Here is a 22,456-nt window from a genome sequence, read left to right as displayed (position 1 = left end):
AGTCATCAAGAAACAATAAATGCTGGAGAGGCTGTGGGGAAGGAGGAGCCCCTCTGCATCAGTAGGAATGAAAAGTAGTATAACCAATATGGAAATGGAGATTCCTTAAAAACCTAGAAATAGAAATTCCATTTGACCTAGATGTTCCCCTTGTAGGGATCTTCCCAAAAGATATAAAGTCATCCTATTAGGGCTGGGGAGATGGCTCAGTAGAACAAGTGCTTCCCTGGCGAGCGCAAAGACCTGAGTTCAATCCCTGGTTCCACCAAAAAAACTCAAAATAAAGTCATCCTATTACTGTGATACAGGCATATTTATGTTTATAGCAGTATAATTTACAGTAGCTAAGACTTGGAAACAGCTTATATGCTCATCAGTAGATGAATGGATAAAGAAAATGTGGCATTTATACACAGTGGAGCACAGCTTCGCCATACAGAAGGATAAACTTGAGGCATTTGTAGTTGTGTGAACACACTTTGAGACCATAATGTTAAGTGAGTTAGAGCAGACACACAGGCTTCAGTATTGCATGATTTCTCTTGTGTATGAAATCCAAAATAAAGAGCAAAAAAAAAGATAATAGGAAGTAAGAAGATCTCTTTCAAATGGGAAGGGGAGCAGGAAGTGGAGAGAGGAAAAGAGAATGGAAAAAAAGAATTGAAAAAAAATGTGGAAATCTTTTTGCAAATGTAAGTGGACCAAGAGTTGGAAGGAACAGGGAAGGATGAGATGGATAGTAGCCCAAAAAGAATTAAGATGTGTTATGTGCGTGTACCAACTCTTCTCCATAATCATGTACTGCAAGCAGGTACTAATGAAAAGTTTTTGTTTTTTTTTGTTTTTTTTTTAAGAAAATCCAAATCCTTCCCGAATAAAGTTAGTGCATTGAATATTGTGCTGATTTATACTATTCTGCTTTGGTTATATTCTAGTTTGGTTTTCATAATTCTTAATAGCAGAGAAAAACAGAACAATTTACATTTGTCATTTCATCTCATAAGAGTGTCTGTAGGCTGTAAGAAATGCATACACATACACACGGAAAAGCCTTTGCTCTTAGATATTTTACTACATTATAAATACAGCATACAGTCTAGTAATTATAGAAATAGGTAAAGATTACTTTTCTTGTCTAGATATGAAGGCATAAGGACACATATAGAAATGAAGGTTGAATAAAATAGGCCCCAAGCTGGATGTGGTGGTGCATACTTGGTATTGGAGCAGTCTAGAGGGCGGAGTCGGGAGAATTACGAGTTTGAGCCCAGCCTGGGCAACTTGGTGAGATGATATATCAAAAAATAAGGGCTGGAGATGTAGCTCAGGACAGAGGCTCTGAGTTTAATCCCCATATCATGAAATAGTTTAGGGAAGAGTGATATATTCTAGTCTTAGAGGAATTGGCCCTGTTACTTTTCTGTCCTTAGAGTGGTGCTTATGAGAGACATTGGCTAGACACTTTTTGAGTCTTTTTTTTTTTTTTTCCAACTCATTTTTTTCTAAATCAGTGTAAGACTTCTAGGGTTCATCAATCTCCTGATGTTCACCTCATTACTGGGAATGAAAAACCACAGAAGTAACAAGTGTTCCTCTTGGACACTGTGTAGGGGTAACAGAGAAGTGAGCCACACGAGAGTGGCTTCATCAATGATGGGTAACATTTACCTGTAGGAAGGCTCTGGTTATCTTGATTAAAAAAAAAAAAATCACGTGGGAACCAAAATCTGAATACAGATCTGCCTTTTATTTGACTATATTACCTTGGGTCAGTCATTTTTAACTTTTGTGGATCTTTCCTTCTGGTGAAACAAAGCTGACTGGATTAAGTTATTTTTAGATTTGTTTTTTAGCTCTCAAACATTTTTTAAGGTTTTCTTTTTGGTATTGTAGTTCGTTAGCCATTGTAGTTCAGTGTCTCTTTTGTGCCACATACTGTGCTAAGGAGCGGGGATACCCAGATGCATGGCTTTTGCCTGCCAGCACGTGTGATCTAGTGAAGGAAGTGTGATGGGTGCAGTTAGACAGCTTCAGTGGAGTATGTGAAGTGCTGCTGTGACGCTGCGCCCAGGAGGCGGTGGGAGGGCGGCGGGCCACAGGGCCCGCCTCCTGGGAGACCGCATGCTGGGGAAAGGCGCTGAGGCCCTGATGCGGGGAGGGGGGGGGAGGCATCCTGGGTGTCTAATTAATGAGTGACACAGCTCGAATTTTATTTTTCTTCTTTTTTTGGGCCCCAAGTAAATCAGGACTCATTATACCTTGTCTAATTCATTAGAAAAGGAATTACAGAGCCAGAGAGAGAGAGTAGACTGAAAGATAGCAAAGCCATAATTGACGAAACCTTGCAAATTGTAGTCTCAAGGATTATTTCTTATCTGTGGTTTTCTATAATTAAATACCTATAGAGTTCTTAGAAATTACTGAGAGGTAGTAGGAGTGAATACTTGAAGAATCTTGTGTGAGTTCTGCCAATGGCAGTAATTTATGCTTTAATGCTGGAGAGAATATTGAATATAACCCATAGTTAAATTGAAGTTCCATGCTTATGTATTATGCTTCTGGATTTTGTTTTTTTATTTGTGTGTGTGTGTGTGTGTGTGTGTGTGTGTGTGTGTGTGGTTTTTTTTTCTTTTACTGGCTTATATTTACCCTTTAGAGATAACTTTCTTTTAAGAATTATAGGATATGAAGATCATATTAAGAGTTTACTGTTAATTTTAATATGTTTCAGGTTTATGGAGCCTGCAGTTATTGTTTGCCTGGGAGGAATTTTACCTTTTGGCTCAATTTTTATTGAAATGTAAGTTTTAATGATGTATTTTCATCTTGAAATGTGATTATAATAAAAAACCGAGTTAAGAGAGTTACAGAATTAGCAGATAAGGTACATTTGTAGTGCTCAGCCTTATGTCACTGTGGCAAAGTGCCTAAGGTAGATTACTTGAGCTCACAGTTTGGAGGTTGAAGATTGGGCAGATGCATTGATTTGGCCTCAGGTACAGACGGTAGGTGGTCGTGCATTGCGCTGGGAATGTTTATGTGAAGAGCTTACATCTTCCAACAGGAAATCAGGGAGAGACTGGTGTCCCACAGTGTCTTCTAGGGTGTGGCCCAAGTGACCTGAGGTCCAGCCGCTGGTCCCTATCCCCCAAAGATTCCACCACCACCCAGCAGTGCCGCCCTGGTGACTATGACTTTAATCACAGTAGGTCCTTGGGGACGCGGTCTGAACTCAAACCATAGCTGTATCTAACAAAGTTAATTCCTGAGCTTCCCAAAAAGTGTACATGGCCTCTAAGTTATCTCCCCTATTCTCAGATATTTAGGTGAAATGTATACATTTGTGTATATTCTAGACTTCTCTAACCTAACAGATCTGCGAAATCAAAGCATGCATAGCCAAAAATTAGACCAGCTTTGATTATATGTGCAGTATAAGAAATTACTGTGTTTTACTGTATGTTCTGAATATTTTTAAAAATCCAAGGAACTGGGTAAACCATTATTTTATGCATCACTCTATTTTTTTTTTAATGTAGTTATTCATAGGTTCCTTCCCTAAAGGCCCACAGAATTCCTGGACTGTGTGTGTGTGTGTGTACACGCACGTGCACGCGTGCACCCATGTGCCCACTTACCTGCATCCGTCATCACCACTGCAAAATATAAGCCTTTTTCCTCCCTCTGCCTTTGGCTCAGTATCCTGAGATAGGAATGTTTATTTTGGGCAAGGTAGCTCTTTGTATGGGACTGCAGTCATAGACACCTGACTCCTCCCCACTGCATTCTAGGCCTTGGGACAACTTCAAGTACTCTTCCCCCATCTTCTGATGCCACACTCCTGCCTTTCTCTTGTATGGTGGAAGCCTCTGTAATTGACATACGTGGGTTGGTAGCTGGTTAATTGAAAAGCCTGGTTTATCTAAGAGAAATGTAAAAAAAAAAAAAAAGAAGGCATATGTTTATTTTAAAATAAATATATCATTCACTGATTTTTAAATGTTTTAAAATATAGAGTCAAAGTTCTCTTTGATGTGTATCTTTGTGTTGGAGTATCTATCATTTTTCTTTAATATTCATAAAAATACTTAACATGTTTCCCAGCTTTTTAAAAGTCTAAGAACATAAAGACCTATCTGAAGCATTCTAAGTACAGAATCCTTTTAGATTTGTTTGTCCCAGTCTTTTGTAGCTATCTGACACTTTATAACTTTTTCTTTTTAACGACTATCCTTTTTGAATCTTTCCAACACATTCAGTATGATTTTTATAGAAACCACACAGCTTTTTTGCTCTCATTTATTGGTTTATATAATAAACTGTCTATAAATGTCAACTTTCCATCACTGTGAGAAATACCTAAAGTAAATCTGCTCATAAGGAGGAACAGGAACAGGTTTAGCTTGGCTCCTGAGCTCGGAGGTTTCAGTCCATGGCTGCACGTCAGAGGAAACCTGCTCACGTCCCGCCTCCAGGAAGCACAGTGGGGTGGGAGCAAGGCTGGCTGGCTGGCTGGACAGGTGTGTCCCGCTAGCCTCTAGAAGGCGCGTCTGCAATGACCTAACTTCCTTTCAGGAGGCTTCACCTCCCAAGGGTTTTGTCACTTCTCTGTAGTGCCACAGGCTAGCAATGAAGCCTTAAAAACAGGAGCTTGGGGATTTAAGATCCAAAACCAACATTGTCTCTGTTAATGGTACAACTGATGTAAGTAGATATGGTTTCCCCTACCATGTACAAGTGTGCTGTGTCTTAGGCGCTACCTTGTGGGGAGTATGTCATCTCACTCGTGCTTATAGAGACAGTTTAGGAACTGCTTCAGTACGTCAGGTGATGCTGCTTTGTATTCTCATTCTGACCTGACCCCTCACTATCTTCTCCCTCCTGTTCTGTCCCCAGTGCTTCTGGATCGTGGCTCTTCTTGCTTCCCCAGGAATTCTGTTCCGTTTGATAGCTTTCCAGCTCATTCTTTAAAGTTCCCCTTTCAAATGTCCTTGAAGACATTTTCTTCCTGGCAGCCAAGTGGTGTTTTTTAACTTGTCAGTTTGCTTGTGTCACTTCTTTGTTTACAACTTCTTATTTTCATAATGTGGCCACTTGGGATGTTCCTAATACTGGAAGTGGTCCTGTCTATTCTCTTAGTTCTTGCTCCTTCATTTAAATTTCTAGCTATTTTGAATTCTGTGAAATGCAGCTGATTCCTTTGTTACGGACTGCTTTGCTTTTGCTGTTTGCTCTCCCTGTGCTTGGATCATTCTCCTAGGTTCTCTACTCCAGACGTGCCTTGTGTGATTCTTACTGTCTCTCCCATGCCCCACTCATCAGTAATCTCCTTAAGGGTAGAGATGTCTTCACAGTGCTATTCTTTCTGCTTTTCTGGTTAGTATTAGGTAGGAGCTCTGTGAATGTTTGTTCAGAGAATGAATGATGAATACACAAGCTAACAAACAGAAGAGAACACACAGAGGAGAGAGAAATAAAGTAAAGGCCTTTACTTAGATTTAGTGATGATTTGGGTAATGGATTTAAAGTCTTTTGCTTGATACAAAAATCTTACTGCTCTTTCCCCTTGCTGTCTTCTGAAGACAGTGTAAACCTTCCTTTGACTTGGTTTTCTTTTCTGTAATTTTATATATTACTTAAACTGTGTTCTATTTAATAGGATGTTTTACAAAGTTTAAAATATGTTGCTTTACTAATATGTGCAAAAGATTAAGAAATTGGCTTTATTTTACTGATACATATTTTTAGCTATTTTTATTTGTTCTTTACTGATTTTACCCCTCAAGCTTTTGTTTATTTAGTTTGTTAGGGATACATACCCTAATGAATGTTCTTGAAAAATTACAAGGCATCGTTTTTTAGAGAATTTTTTAGGACTTAATAAATGAGAAATGGGTTAAAGAAAGTATTGAAAGTTACTTAAAAGGAAAGTATTGTGATCTGTGAGGTTAAAGACGAGAACTAAGATACGAGTGCAGAGTAAGCTCAAGAGTAAAAGCTGGAGCCGTGCATGCGGGTGGATGCCTGTAATCCTGGCACTCCAGACGCTGAGTCAGAACTATGCCCACAAGTTTGAGGCTAGCCTGAATTGCATAGCGAGACCCTATCTCAATAAACAAAACAAAATGAAGACTAGAAACCTTTGTCTTTACTGCATTGTCTAGGTATTTCATCTTCACATCTTTCTGGGCATATAAGATCTATTACGTCTATGGCTTCATGATGTTGGTGCTGGTCATCCTGTGCATTGTGACTGTCTGCGTGACCATCGTGTGCACGTACTTCCTGCTAAATGCGGAGGATTATAGGTGGTAAGTGCTACTTGTGGGCAAAGCCGCCAGGACGCTAAATTTTACAGTAAGATTATCTTTGGAGTCTGTTTAAGCAAAGAAAAGTTCTGGTTAGAAATTTTGCTGCTTAAAATAATATGTAGAACAGGGCATTGTGGCACATGCCTGTAATCCCAGGTACTCAAGAGTCTGAGGCAGAAAGATTGGAAGTTCTAGCCTAGCTTGGGCAACTTAGCAAGACTGTCTTAAAATAACCTGCTGGAGGTGTAACTCATTGGTAAGTGGGAGGCCCTAGGTTCAGTGCCTAAATATAGGCAGAAAGAGAAGATAGTATAGCGATTTTTTTTTTTTTTTTTTTAAGAAATGATGAGGATAGAAGAAAAATAGTATCTTCTTTTGTTAGAAATACCTTTACAGAATGCTTGATGTGGAAAGCATCTTTCCATTTTAAGTGGAAGACTTAATGTGAAAAAGGAAATGGTTTATTTAAGGTCACTCATAGGAAATGTGACAAAATTCAGGATCTGTCTTACATCTAAGTTGTCTCCTAGTCGATATATCTAAGCACCAAGTACAAATACTTGTTTTTAAATATATAGTTTTTAAAGCTGTGTTTTGTAAAATACTTTGCTTTAAGATCTTTGCTCTAGTGCCATTTATTCAAGAGTTCTTTTTCCTTCTCTCCCAGGCAATGGACAAGTTTTCTGTCTGCTGCATCAACTGCAATCTATGTTTACATGTATTCCTTTTACTACTATTTTTTCAAAACAAAGTGAGTAGAGTCCTTTTTTTAAACTGAGGAAACTATATTTTTCTCTAAATACCTTCTGCTGAAAGTAAGAGTACATTTACTAAGTATAGTTACTTTATTGCAGGATGTATGGCTTATTTCAAACATCATTTTACTTTGGATACATGGCGGTATTTAGCACAGCCTTGGGGATAATGTGTGGTAAGTTCTGAAATTTTTTTTTTTTTTTTTTTTTGGCTAGTTCAGGCTGCCTTTAGGGCAGGTCTGGTGCGGCATGTGGAGCTGGGGATTGAACCGTGATCCCCCGTGCCTGACTGGGTTTGCCTGTGCAGGTGCTTAAAACAACTGAGCTAACCAGCAAGCCCCTAAGTTCTGAAATTGTTGGGGAGTAAGTAAATCTGAATGTCTCAGAAACGTGCAATAATTGGGAATTAAGAAATTCCGTTCTGAGCGGAGGAGAAAGTGCGGTGGCATAAGTGCCTGCCTGGCCAGTGCCAGGACCCAGGTGTGATCCCCAGTGCTGCGTGCCGTGCCAGCCCCAGATGCCTCAGAACCAGACGTGGTGGTATGCACATGTAATCCCAGCACTCGGGAGGCTGAGGCAGGAGGATCACCACAAGTCCAGGCTGTGTAGTAAGACCCTGTATCAAAATTTAAAAAAAAAAGGAAATTCCATTATATTCTATCAGAAACACCCATATAAATTCAAGAGTTGGTTTTTAGTCCATTGACTCTCCAAACCTAATTTATCAACTTTTGAATTTCTGTTCTATCTCGGCAAGGCACATACTACATTTAGTTTTTCATCCATATTCAGAATCAATATTTTTAATCGTGGATTTATTGGTGGTGAAGATGATGTCAGCAAGTGAAGGTGCTCTCTGAATGCTCTCTGTTGGGGCATTTCCTGCACCGTTGATGGGGGTCCTAGTCTGGAGGGCAGCCCAGTTTATGGAGGGCCTGTTTGTGCATGCTGGGTGTGTCTGCAGATGGGGCTTGAGTTCTGACTGGGCGACGTGTGTATTCTGTGTTTGGTCTAGTTGCCCTAATCTCCAAGCCTGCGTAATTCAAGATTTTTTTTTTAAACCAGGAATCAAACTAAGGACCTCATGCTTGCCAGGCAGGCTCCGTGCCACTGAGCTATGTTCCCCGATCCCTCCAAGCCTCTAAAACGAGAATAAAGTTTCTGTCTCATTTATCCATCATAATCTTTCATTAGAAGGAAGCAGTAACAGTTGTCACACATGATAGGAGCTCTTAGCATTTGTGAAATAACTAGAAAATAAAGATAATGTGTCCAGAATGATAAATGGAAAACCCAGAAGATCGGGATTTTACTTCTCCGCGCTGCCTCTCACCTTCTTTAGTCCACAGAAGTCACAGCAAGCTCTGTCAGTCTCATTTCTCATCTGTAAAACGGGCATGTCTTGCAGAATCAAGAGGTTGAGAGGAACCCTGTCCTGTGTGGAAGACACCAGTGTAGTACTTGACTGTTAATTGCTAAGAGGGAGCCAGGTGTAGAGGAGTGATTCTGAGAAATGAGGAGAACTTGAAACTCTGGGTTCAGTCAGCTCGGAACCAGGGGTAGGAATTCTGGTATCTCCACTTAATAGACAACTACTGTGCTTTCTTCCTCAACTATCCCATTTGTTAGTAGAATAGAAGAAAACCCATCTCATAAGGTTGTGCAGAGGACTCTGCGATTGAATGTGGTGACTGAACCTTGGGCTGAGGGCAGACGCCTAGTGAGTGCCCACTGCTGTTACTGCTAAGGGCTAACTGTCCTTGAGTGTCCTCTGTTCTGGGGCCACAGCTATTTTCTGCAGTCACTGTGGGATTCTATACCTTGCACCATCTACAGAGCAATGTCATGGCACTAAATGCAGGCAGAGCTACTTTAAGGAAAACTCACTCGCTGGTTTGTTCAGTAATGAGGCTAATCACTGCTACATTTGATAAATGAGACTAGGGCCCGCCAAATAGCTCAGCGGATTAAAGCGCCTGCAAGCAGGTGCAGGGGCCAGGGGTTCAATCCCCGGGTGTGCCGTGTCTCCCCCCACCCCCCATGCACTGAGATGGCAGTTGAGCCGGTGCCTGTAATCCCAGTTCTTGGAAAGTTGTAAACAGGCAGATCTCTACAAGTCCAATCTAGTAGTGAGACCCTGAACACCCTGTAGACCCTTCCCTAAAAATACAAAAAAATTTTTAAAAAAATAAAGATAAATGCGACTATAATCACTATAGATACATTTCCAGAGAGATAACTTAGGCTGTACTCCTTTTCCATTAATTTGCCACAGGCGTTTTAAACAGAACAAACAACAACAAGGGAAACCTTCCACTTTTAGCTATAGATTGGGCAATGGGATGGGGAAGATAGGATAATTTTGTGAAAGCCTGGTCTGTGTGTGACATTCGCGCAGACCTTTGGGGTGCCAGAATTGCTTTGTTTCTCCATTGACGAGTGTGTTCAGTTCACGTGTACCATGTCTGTGATCGGCATGCACATGCAGATGAGGCTGAACGCGAGTCGTGGAACTACTTCCGCAGTTCCACAGTGCTGGAAGGGAAACTGTTTCTGTATTATAGTCACGGCTGCTAAGACTATAATACTATGTTTATAGCACTGTTGCTGCTTAACTAAGCAACTCTGAGGCAGAGATGAATATGGCGCCAGAGGTTGTGTTGTGTGGAAACACTCGCCCTGTCTCCAGGCAGGCGGGCAGGTGCTGCCTCAGTGTTGGGAGTAGTCCTTCCTTCCCTCCCGTTCTTGCTCAGGAGCTCCTCTGCATCCGGGATGTTACTCGTGGGCTATAGAACTATGTCATTGTGCAGGACTGGACATCCTTCTGGCCTTGATGTGTAATGCAGGAAGGCCTGGAGAAGTAGCTCCTTAACACTTAACAAGACAGTGGAGGGCCCTGGCTAAATGGCCGCGTGCTTGTCCCGCTGGAGTCTGGCCTCGTGATGCGGTTACGGCTCTGTGTGTCCTAGGTGTGGTTCTAATGGCTGGTGTGCCTCTCAGGTAGCCTGTTTTTGGAGGTGGAGGGGATAGTGTTCGGGCTGGAACTGACCTCAGTGTCCTCATAATATAGGATTATGCATGACCGTCAGTTTTGCTAATTAAAATGTTTAAATCAGTAATAAAATATTTGATTTTTTAATGTAGAAAAAATAAATGACAATGTGGAAATAATTTAGATTGTTCTAGCCTGTACGCTAAGAGCATGACATTTTTAAGGAAACTATATTCATCTGTTATTCCTACTTTATATGGAATACATGCAATATCCTCTTTTTTTTTTTTTTTTTTGGCAGAACCGGGGATTGAACTCAGATCCTTGCGTTTGCCAGTCAAGCACTTATCCTACTGAGCCATCTCCCCGGCCCCAGCCATCTCCCTGGCCCCTCCTTTTTCTATAAAGTTGTATTTTTCTAAGTTTATACTTGAGGAATTCATAAAATCAGAAAACATTCTCTAGATGCAGTTTTGATTCTATGTATCTTTCTCCTCAGAAGAGAACAAAGTAAGTCTGAAAAATAGGATTTGGTTGTTGTATTTGTGCTATATTTTACCACTTATGTTTTTGATGATACTAAATTTTTATAGATTTTTTATAAGAATTCAGTTTTATTTTTATAAATTTTTTAAAAATCTTTTTTTTAATGTATTTAGTCCAGGAGCTACAGGGTCTCACTACACAGAGTGGACCCGTAGGGTTCTTTCTGTGTACAGCCTCCTGGGTGCGGGGATTACAGCGCACGCAACCACGCCCAGTCTCAGGCACCCTCTTGGCATGCCTTGGGGCGGGGGATCGGGATGGGGCCCTGACCACTGCGTCTGAGCAGGAGCTTCATCTGCTGAGTTATCTGGCTGGCCCTGTAATTTCAGTATTATGGGAAATTTTCAAATATGTACAGATTGAGAGGCAGAGAATATCCCCAGCCTCTAATATGATTACAGACTCGTGACCAGTTGCATTTGTTACATTGTATCCCCAGTTTACCCTTTTCCTCCTTATTTGGACATAGATCTTTAGATTTTGAGTTACTTTAACTATAAATATTCCAGTGTAGTATCTCTAAAGGTAAGCAGAATTCATAAATATGATGAAATGGTTGTCAGAATTCAAATTTACTCCTGCTGGCCCCTCTTTTAATACAATCTGTTTACATCAAGATCCAATTAAAGCCCATGTATTTCTCAGTTAAAATGTCTGTTATAGCTTTTGTTATCTACTGATGTTCTGTTACTTATTTTCAGAACTTTCTTTTTTGGTGGGATCAGGGATCGAACTCAGGACTTTGTGCTTGCCAGGCAAGCACTTACTCCACTGAGCCATCTCTCCAGCCCATTCAAAACTTAGAAAACAATTCCTGTTTAGTTTTAAACACTCTGAGGTAGCATTTAATGCTTTTCTCTGTGCTTCTGTACTACCCGTAAGTCTTTCGCCGCCGTGCAGCTGTGCCCATTATCGTACTCAGTGCTCATCCAGAGTATTACAGGTGATTTGTAAACTTGTCGGGAGGCACACGATGTCTGCTGCTTTCTGGGAGGTTTTCCACCCTTGATAGCTAGTTGAAGCTCAGCTCACGTCATGCACTAGTGATTGTGGGCTTCTCATTCTGTTATTCCTTTTCTATTTGTTAGCTTGCACTTTCTTCAGCTATTTGGTTTCCTTGAGGTACAGTTCACATACAGGAAAGAGAGGATATGTGCTTGTTTCTTTACTTTCACCAGTTGGGAGAATGGAACGTACTTCAAAAGTAACAAGTTAGGCACTTTGTGTGTGCCCACACTCCCGCATATGTGCGTGCATGTGTGTGTGTGTGTGTGTGTGTGTGTGTGTACTACTGCTAACTCATGGGAAGTTTAGTTTTCAACTTTCAAGCATATTGGGCTAGATGATAAATTCCTAAATACCCTGGAGATTTTTTTCTAACGGTCAGTGACCAGCTATCTCATTCTAGAGTCCCAAGTATTTGTAGTAAAGAACTACCCCAGCCGTGTGATGGCATGTCTTGTGATACAGTGCTCTGGGCGGCCTGAGGCCGGAGGGTCACAAGGGTGAGTCCAGCCTGGGGAGCTTAGCACATAGTGAGGCCTGTCTCAAAAAATAAAAAGAACCAGGGACACTTAGTGCTGAGGGCCTGGGTTCATTTGCCATCATGAAAAACAAAAACTATGTTCTTTGTTTAGTCATATATATTGAGTTTTTTTTAATGGGTCAGGCATTCTTTTAGATGTGGAAATAGTTTGTTAACCATATAGATAAATATCCCTACTTTCTGTAGTTTTGTGACCTATTTGAAGGTCATGATTCGAAACATTTTAGAACTCCTGATGTGTTTCCTATTATTTATTGACCTTTCTACCAGTCACACAGCTTCTGTAGCTTAAAACATTAAAAGACATCAGAAAGTTTTTTTCTCTGTGTCTGTGAAAGTCACTGGGACATGGTTTTCTCCCCTGAGGATATCCCTTGTGCTTTCTTACGTGTGCATATATGTTGATACTGCATTAAGGTAATACGAGCTCAAGTCAAATAAGGTGTACTTGATTTAACAAAGTTTTGTCAATTAGTCTTATTTTTATAAGAGATATGTTTTAATTCCATAATTACTAATTGTACAGGTAATACTTGGCTATTTGATTTACAATCAGAGTAGGTCAATATTGGTATATAAACCATAACAAATACTTTGCAAAGCAAATGATACAGTTTTAGTATATTCAAAGAGAATGCTAATATAGCTTTTAAAAAATAGTGTTTAAATACTTTTGAGAGCAGAGAGTAGTGTTTGTAAATGATGGATATTGTCCTGTATTTGTTTCAGTCTTCTTTTTTTCTCTTTGTAGGAGCAATTGGTTACATGGGAACAAGTGCCTTTGTCCGAAAAATCTATACTAATGTGAAAATTGACTGAGACCCAAGAAAATGTGGAACTTCGGATCAATTTCTCTTTCTAAGGGGTGGAACTTGCACAACAAAAAAGCGCAAGAAGAGATTTTGGGCTTAACGCTGGGGACTTTGTGGGTGTCTCATGGATGGCTTAAAGTAGCATCTATTCCCATTGATCCTAGGTTCTTACTGACTGCTTTCTCCAACTGTTCACAGCAAATGCTTGGATTTATGCAGTAGGCGTTACTACAGTACATGGCTAATCTTCCCAAAAACTAGCTCATTAAAGATGAAATAGATCAGCTCTCTTCAGTGAAGAGGACAAATTGTTTATTTAAAGCATTTGTTCCAATAAAATAAATAGAGGGAAACTTGGATGCTAAAATTTTACATGAATAGAAATCTTCCTGGCACTTAATGTTTCTATGTTACTGAAAAGTGATGTTCCAGAAAGATGACTTTTTTTCTCTTACTTTTACTGCCATTGTCAACCTATTGTGGGACATTTTTATATATTGAATCTGGATTCTTTTTGACCAATTCTGGTTTTTCTTTTTCTCCCCCCCCCCAACTCAACCACATCCTTTTTTTAAAGAGAAAATTTTGAATTCTGCATGTAATATATCTACTGTCATCTTAGTTGGACCAACTTCCCATTTGTTTATCTTATAATTATCCAGTTATATCTTAATTCCATCCAAAGAAGATACAGTCTGAAGATAGAGGCGTACTCTCTGCAATGCAATTTACTGTACAGTTAGAAAGCAAAAAATGTTAAATGGAAAAGATATTTGCTTTTATTAAACATTCTGAGATTTAGATAAACTACATTTTAACTGAATGTCTACAATGATTATCATTTTTTCCCCCAAGTTAGTCTTACATCATTTTTGGGTTTGAATGAAGGCTTTACATAAGAAATTATTAAAAGCAAGGGGGGATGGATAATTAATGTATATAACATTTAATAATGTAATGTAGGTGTAGATTCTCAAATGCATTTGGATGTACAGATTGACTGAGGAGTACTTTTTTCTGATGATGATTGGTGTAGAAATGTGTGAATTTGGGTGGCCTTTTACATCTTGCCTACCATTGCATGAAACATGGGGGTTTCTTCAAATGTGTGTGTCATAATTCTTTTGGGAGGGGGGTTGTTTTCTTTTGTTTCTTTTCTGAAGCTCCTACAGGAGCAAAATTTGTAATTTAGAAACATTTAATTTTGTTAATCCTGTCTGGGACACTTAAGTAACATCTAAAGCATTACGGCTTTAGAATGTTCAAATAAAATATCCTGACCAAATTGTTTTGTGGAAATAGATGTGTTTGCAGTTTGAAGATACCTATTTGAAAAACAATATTAAATACCAGCTATGTCTATTTAATATAAGATATAAACAGAGAACTCCCACTTAGATTCCTAAACTTGCCTACTTCTAGATTATTGAGTATAGTCACAAAGTGAATGATAAGCCCTTTGAATGAAATCGTGGCATGGAATCTCTTCTGAATGTTGTACCATGTAAAATGGCATCCAGTATGAGTGCCTAGCTAACTACTGGATGAACAAAAAATAGGTTTTCTCCTCTCCCCTCCCCTCTTCTGACCCCTTCCCTTCCCCTCTCCCTTTTTCCTTCCTTCCTTCCTTCCTTCCTTCCTTCCTTCCTTCCTTCCCTCCCTCCCTCCCTCCCTCCCTCCCTCCGTACATACTGGAGGATAAGCCTAGGACCTTTTACACTGAGCTCCTTTCAAGTCATTTTTATTTTTTATTTTGAGACAGGGTCTCACTAAGTTATCTGGGCTGGGCTCAAACTTGGTATCCTCTTGCCTCAGCCTCCCAGGCTCTGTCCTTACAGGATGTACCGCTAGGCCAAATTTGAAGTTTCAGTTTTTTGGGTTTTTTTTTAAATTTTTAATTTAAAATACTTTTATTTGAACTCTTTAAAATGTGAAGTTTTCCCAGAACCATTGCATTTCTAGCTTACTAGCTTTGCATAGGCAAATGACCTAAAACTACTGAATATTGGTATTTTTACAAAGACTCAAGTCACTTATAATACACCTGAATGTGAAAATCATGCCATTAATGGTTACATAAAATATGTTCATTACAAAATATATCTCTATGAAATGATAGCCTCCATATCCTATATTGTGGCATCTCAGTGGTCTAAAGCACCTACCTAGAACAAGCTTAGCAAAGCACAGGGACTGCGGTTCAATCCCCCAGCACCACATGCCAGCCAGCCCGCCCCCTGGTGGGCTGAGCTGGCCACACACACACACACACACACACAAATAAAAATTAAAACAAAAAAAAGAGTTAAAGTTTGATTTTTAATAAGTGTGGTTGATATGGACAGAAATGTGACCAGAAGCTGTGGTGGAGGCTCTTCATCAAGACTGAATATGAAATATAATCTCAATTCTTCCAAATTTTTTTCTCTTTGTTCTCGCCTGTCTTTATGATCTTACAAGAAACTTGAAGGTTGATACTTAGTTGCTTGTATCATACAACTTTTTAACATAAGCACTTTTGACATTATGTCTGATGGAATATCAACTAGAGAGCACATTTTTGTCTTCATGCAGTTTGTTTCTCATGATACAAGTCTTGCAGGTAAGATAGAGAGGTTTTAAAGAAACGATTTAGCTGTTTGTAGTTGTACCAACTTCTTTTACTGAGTTGACCTCTATTTGAAGTTATTTGAATCTACAGTGAAAAAATAATTTTCTAAATTCCAAATACATTAAGAACATTAAATAGCCTTGCAAGTCCTGTAGAGAAGGACTTGTGCTGGTATTTGTCTTTCTTCATTGGCAAAGTAAGTATGTCTATGTTGAAGATGTAGTTCACAAATGGTTTATGTCCTTAGCTGTCAGTTGTACAATAGTAAAATGGAGTATTTTTTAAGTTAATTGAAGGGTGGGGTTTTTATACTTCATTAATTCTGCATATCTCTTCCATTTGCTAACATTTGCTCAGCTCATCAGCTGATACTTACAGCATTAGTAAAAGCCGAAAATAAACTAGCTGTAGCTTTAAGCGTGCTTCTCCTAAAACTCAGCTTCATTAGGTGTTCACACTGTTACACATGTATTCTGGTCTAAGAGAAGGTAAAGTTGAAATGCAGTGGCTGAAAGAATGATAAAGTGTTCTTTTGTATATCGTGTTGGGCTCCTAGATTTTATTGGGATTGCCCATAAATCAAGCTGCATACTCTTAGAATTTAGTATATAATGATATCTGAAACTAGTGAATAGTGTGTGTGAGTGTTTCCCACTGAGAGTGGATAAACCTTCATAATGGTGGTTGCTGCAAATTCCAGTTCTTCCAAATGCCACTTTATTTCGGGTGTATCCACAAATTGCATTTATATTCATAAAGCATTTGTTGCTTAAATGTTTACTAACCACTTTATGCCAAATGTCTTGCAAATAAATGTTATTTTAAAACTTCCTGAATTTTTACAAATGCAAAAAACTGCATTAATGTAATTTGTTCAGGAGAAACTGTGTATTGAAGGGCTTTTTGTACATGAATTCTAGTAGGAGGCCTATTTGTAAAAATCAATACACTGCAATTTCTTGGAGGTTTTAGGTTCAGACTGCAGTGTATCTTTGTGCTTTATTCTGTCATTTGTTGGAAAATATAAATAGGAACAGTGATGTTTGAAAAAACAAATATTCATTAATGGCTTATGCCTTCATTAAACTTCAGTAGTTATGAAGCTATGTTAAAGAGATCAGAGGTACAGAAATTTAGGAAGATTTTTGAAAGCGTATACAGATATAGACTAAATTTATAAATAGTGTAGATCAGAAAGTTTCTCATATACCTGCAGAAATTTTGTAAGATTCAAATTGAGCATAAGGAGTAACTCTAGTTTTTCGTGTGTGTGTGTGTGTGTGTGTGTGTGTGTGTGTGTGTGTGTGTGTGTGTGTTTTGTTGAGACAGGGTCTCATATGTAGTGCAGCTTGGCCTGGAACTGCAGATGCAGCCCAGGCTAGCCCTGTGCTCATGGCAGTCCTCCTCTCTGAGCCCGGCTGTAGTCCTTTCGTGAGCGTTTCCTACCAGTTGGATGTGGTTTAACATTCTTGTTACAGCTGGTGTTAGACAAGGACAGACACCAAATAAGTTCTTGTTTCATAGTTAGGAAATGTAAACAGACTGCTCTGAAAGCAGCTTATGGTGGAGCGTTGGTGAACTAGGCCTGTAATAAAATTGATGAAGTACAGTTCATCAGTTTAGGTCATTTGAAAGTTATAAACTTCTTTTAAGAGCTTACAAAGGAAAAATCATGGAACTTTGTTGGAAGGACAACAGCATGCTTGGAAAAGCAGTCCCGCTTGGCCTTTCAGACTTAAACCTATAAATCCCAGCAGAACATGGGCGGTTGGCAGAGCTGAAGCAGCTACTGCCCGACGATCCCTTCAGTTTTGTATGCACCCTTGATTTGTGAAGGCTGTATTTCAGCTGCCTTTTCAGTAATAAAAATCCAATATATAATGTGTCAAATACAATCTAGTCTGTTAATTTATAATAAAAAGTAAATGTACTTCCCTTGGATGCTTTATTTCTTTCCTTTTTGAAACAGGTGCATCAGGCATAAGGGATGACCCACTGGGTGGGCATGTGAGGAGATTACTAGCTTCCTGCAGCGTGGTAGAGTGGGGAGCAGCGTCGTGCAGAGCCAGACCGTACGCAGATACCGGGGACCCGCCAGGCACTGCTGCCGCTCTCCGGCATTGTACCAGGAGCCGCCATGGTAGGCAGCAGCTCCTGGGCCACAGTTCGCTGACTTCAGAAAAGAAGGGTTTAAATTTTAAGGTTTGAGCTTCCTTGCCAAATTTGTATTTTGGAGAAAAATTTCATGTACAGAATAGTTGAAAGAATAGTACAGTGAACAGAATTTGTCTTTTAAAAAATGGTTTTATTACCATTATTTTGACTTCTTTATGAGATATGATCAAAATATATGGTGAGCGTCTACTTGTTAAAAACCTTCTTACAGTAAGTGATACATTGCTGCTAACCCTCAAGGCGTTTTACCTTGATCCCAACGCATCATTTTTGCCTCTTTCTGGAGCACTTCTGGAGTCCTCTTTCCTTGGTCTTTAGTTCTGCTGTTGTGGCTGTCCCGGTGTCCTGAAAGGATCCAAAACATTTGCCTTTCATGATCGTTGGATTTTAAAGAGCCAGAAGTCACATGGTGCCAGATCCGTCAGTAAGGCCTTTGAGGACGCACCATAATTGTGTGGCACTCCATAGCAGCATTCACTGTGGTTTTTATCATACTTCCTAGAGAAATTTAGAACTTCAAAAAGTGACAAGGAGGACAGGATAAGTGTCTGTAGCAAGGGAGGTAATTTGAGGGTAATTTGTCTTACACTGTAAAAATTCTTTAATATTCACCAGATATTTTGACCGTTCCTTGTATCTACACCTCAAAATGATCCACACTCAGATCTCACCACACCTGTCTTTCATCCTCCTGATTGAGAATACGTTGCCTTTATCCAGTTAATACTTAATGTTTTTTGTTTTTAATTTAGTACAGGGTCTGTGGGGTACAGGGTCTCATTACATACATAGATCGGACTCATAGTGATTCTCCTGTTTTCAGCCTCCCAAGTGCTGGGGTTACAGGTGTGCACCACCATGCCCAGTCTCATTCGCTGTCGCAGTGTGCCCCAGGGGTGGGGCTGGCATTTAATAAATATTAAACAGTTTCACATGTGCTAACCTTGTAACCATCCTGTGGGGCAGGCAGCCTACATGAGAAACTTAAGGCAGGTTAGAGTGGTTTGTATTTTTACCCTTAAAGTAATTGTATGGAACCCTGTTATCTCGAATTTTAACTGTAACATGAAGGTGTCCTCTCTCCAGCATGGTAGGTAGGTAATATATGTAAAGTCACATGGAGTATCAATGCTCTATACAAATGAGGATTATTTTTATTCTGCATTGAAGTTAGTGGTTAATCTCACATTTACTTGTACTTTGTCATGAGACTCCATTTTATCTAGTTTTTAAGATTCTTATCAGCCTTGGTTCTTTTCACCCCCAATTTTATTAGGCGCCTTAGTCAGCACCTGTACTTCTGGCAGTTTCTGATGACCAGGTAAGTTAGTGAAAATTGTAATCATGTCTGATCTCTTACTAAGGACAGAAGAAGTTCTGTTGTGCAGCCAGCTTTTCAAAGTTAATCTACAATATTAACAGGTACAAGAGATAGGCCTACCTTAGGACAAGTTGAAACAGTTCTACAAAGGTATTTAAAATTATTTGATTATTTAAAATTGTTTTCACATTTGCATGATAGGAGTTTGAAACTTCGATGGAAGTGATTGTAGGGAGAAGTTGGTGTAAGTTTTAGTTGGTCAGCATTTCAGTTGTCCTCGCTGCTCCCCTTGAGATACCAAAATCACAAGACTTACTGTTGACTGTTGCTGATAGGAAGGAAAGGTTCAATGAGACACTGAGGCAGTCCCAGGGTGGAGTTGGCTCACAGGCAGGTAGGCAGTTTTCTCATGGTAATTTAAAAAGTTATTTGAATCCAGATTAGAGTTAACTATAAACATGAATAATAGAAATGAGGAATGTAGAACTGATGAGTAGGAGCATGACACCGACTAGCTGCTACAGGACGAGCTGGAGTGAGGATGCAGGTCTGCGCCTAGCGGGTGTCCCAGGCAGGAGCGTGGAGGTGGGAAGAAACAGGTGCTTCTGAGAAGACCGCAGTTGCTCCTGCATGAGCAAGAGTGAAGGATGGGAGACAGGGTAGAGCTGGGAGGGCAGGACCAGTGGTAGAGGGGAGAGCCTGGTATGCCGTCTGGAGCTGGGATCGAGGATTTGGAGAGTCATGAAGGTTTTAAGGCTGCTAAAAGTTGTAACTATAAATTGGTTTAAAAATTATTAGTATATGTTTCCAATACAATATTCATTATAGTGTATGGTACACAAACATACTACGTCGTGATCCTCTTAGTGTTAAATATTTTAAGTACCTGGAAAGTGCTCAGCACTGCAAAGGAAGTAATGAGCTATCAGAGTACAGATTTGGTCCTGTCATTTCTGCCCTCTGCACAGGAAATCATGATACACAGTGACCTGGAAAGGTACGGTGAGAATGGCCTATGTGGGGTAAATAAGGAGGAGAAACTCGGGAGACTTGGAGGGGCTGGAGAGCAGCTGCAAAAGAGCCTGGTTACTCTGGCCTGAGGAATAAGCTGGGCAGTTGACTGGGAGAAGGGAATCGAGTGTCTTGTAGGCTGGACCCAGTGATGAAGGGAGGAAACCACAAGTAATTAAGACTGAATAGTGGACTGGGGAGATAGCTCAGAGTCTGCCTGCCTGACAAGCGCAAGGACTCTGGTTCCATACCACATGCTGTGCCAGCCCTGGCACGTGAAACCAGGCATGGTGGCGCACACCTGTAATCCCAGCACTGGGGAGGCTGAGACAGGAGGATCACTGTGAGTCTGAACTGCGTAGCAAGACCCCGTATCCAGTAAATAATTAAAAAAATGAATTACAGTGTAACTAAATTGAGCAGCTTTAGGTCATAAAAGCCATTATATGCTTTCTCATGGGATTCTCCAGTGTTCTCATGGGATTTATTTATCTATTAAGGAAGGGTCTACAGGGTATTCATGGTCTCACTACTAGATCGGACTCTTAGTGATCCACCTGTGTACAGCCTCCCAAGTGCTGGGATTACAGGTGCGTGCCACCACGCCCAGTCAATTAGAGTCTCAGCATGCTACAGGAGTAGGGCCAGCATGGCAGGCCCGGGGATCAAACTCCAGGCCCCTGTATCTGCCTAAGCAGGTGCTTTAATCCGCTGAGCTATTTGGCTGGCCCTGAAATAATTTCTAAATACAAAAAAAATTTTCTATCTAGAGTTTATTGTAAAAATGAATAAAATCAGGAGCTATAGAACTGATGAGAAAAACATTGACCATCCCTGTTGAGTTATTTCTACCCTTTCTAGCAGGCTAAATATTTGTGGCTGTTTGTTGGTGATAGAGTATATCTAACTTCTCACATAAAACTCCAGATCACTCAAAATAGCTATCTTCAAAATATTTGAACAAAGGGCAAATATTTCATTAATGAAATGAAAAGACCTGGAAGTTACAGCCTGGGGATTAAGGGCAATAAAAGCTCACAACCTTAGGGCATGCGTGAGAGATGGCCTCTAATGTCTACTTTCTAGAGTGCTTCCCTGCTAGTGAAGCCGGTTGGCTGTTGGCCCAGTGCCTTCTGGAGACCTGGAACTGTCACAGGAGTTTGTTAGGCCTTTTGGATGTTAACTCTGTGGACATGAGTACTCAAAGGGGTGGCCTGCCCTGGGGTGAACGCAGGGAACTATGCCTCGGGTTTGACCCCTTCCAGCACTCAGGCAGCAGGGCCATGCAGTCTCTGCCCACGCCTGTTGCCTTTAGTGGCCACTTGTCCTTCCCTGCCGTTTGGTGGCATCCACCCTGCTTCCAAAACCGTTCCTAACTAGGACTTGCTTTCTCCTGGGTGTGCCCGTGTGATGGAAGCTCAGAAGGCAGGCAAGGTAGGGTCAGCTCTTTCTTTGTAAGACTCAGGATGCAACAGTGGTTAACTGTACCCTTCCTGAGGGATGGGGACGCACTCAGAGGTGAGTGCCCAAACTGCAACCTCAAACTCACTTGTCTCAAGGTGCCAATGCTGCAGTTAAACCTGAATATTGAAGTTTTCCTTAAATACGCAGATCTTTTATCTTGAAAACAACATGCCTGCTGTAGGTTTACCACAACCATCCTAGGCGATACAAAATAGAGATGCCATAATGTCTTGATACCATTAGAGGTTATGAAACCATGTAGAAGTCAAACAAGATCAGCCCATTCTCTTGCAATTTAAATTTTAAAAAATTCTGGGTCTGTTGCTTATTCAGTATATGCACACTGATGTGTTATGCTTCTACTGATGTGTTATACTTGATTAGAGCAATTTTGCTTATATAAAAAGATCTTTGGAAAGCTTCACAGTAATACTTAGATCTCTATACCAAAATGGCTCGGTTCTGACCATTTTTTACAGTTAAGGTACAGCATAAAAGTAGGTTTCAATAGCTTTTGATTATCCCTCTAAATTATTTGGGCATGCATTTTTCATTGGCAGAAAAAAAGACAGATTTCAGAAATTGGTTGCTTTCATTCCATTACATTTATGGTGAGGGGCTTACTTGATAACCATGTCTACAATTTTGGATAAAAAGCGCTACAGCGGTTCCATCTGTCCATCTTTTTGCTTGTAGGAAGCATTTTAAGCGGTCTGAGGAAAGGACGGGGCAGAAGGGAAATCAGTCCTCTTAAATCACCATTCACTCTCCTAGGGTGGTGGGTGCTGCAGCGAGTGGCCTTCTTGGCTGGACAAGGGGATGTTGAGAATTGAAGAATCCTGAGTCCTGATTTTTCCCTTGCGTTAGGGGGCCCTGAGAGGCATTCGGCCGGCACTGCAGAGCAGCGATTGT

At 40.3% G+C, this 22,456-nt stretch overlaps 1 protein-coding gene across 1 annotated transcript in view; it reads left to right on the top strand.

The window, feature by feature from the left end:
* Tm9sf3 (transmembrane 9 superfamily member 3) overlaps nt 1-14,247 on the top strand; it is an 81,783-nt gene extending 67,536 nt beyond the window's left edge. Inside the window, exons 13-17 of the mRNA XM_023709033.1 lie at nt 2,732-2,800; nt 6,165-6,311; nt 6,979-7,062; nt 7,166-7,242; nt 12,902-14,247. Coding sequence (XP_023564801.1) covers nt 2,732-2,800; nt 6,165-6,311; nt 6,979-7,062; nt 7,166-7,242; nt 12,902-12,969 — 445 coding nt within the window. The 3' untranslated portion in view covers nt 12,970-14,247. The remainder of the gene's footprint in view (nt 1-2,731; nt 2,801-6,164; nt 6,312-6,978; nt 7,063-7,165; nt 7,243-12,901) is intronic.
* Nucleotides 14,248-22,456: the final 8,209 nt, after the last annotated feature.

This window comes from Octodon degus, unplaced genomic scaffold, assembly GCF_000260255.1.
Source record: "Octodon degus isolate 3935 unplaced genomic scaffold, OctDeg1.0 scaffold00010, whole genome shotgun sequence".
NCBI lineage: Eukaryota > Metazoa > Chordata > Mammalia > Rodentia > Octodontidae > Octodon > Octodon degus.
Note: the sequence above shows the minus strand (reverse complement) of the source record. Positions and strands in the feature narration are given on the sequence as shown.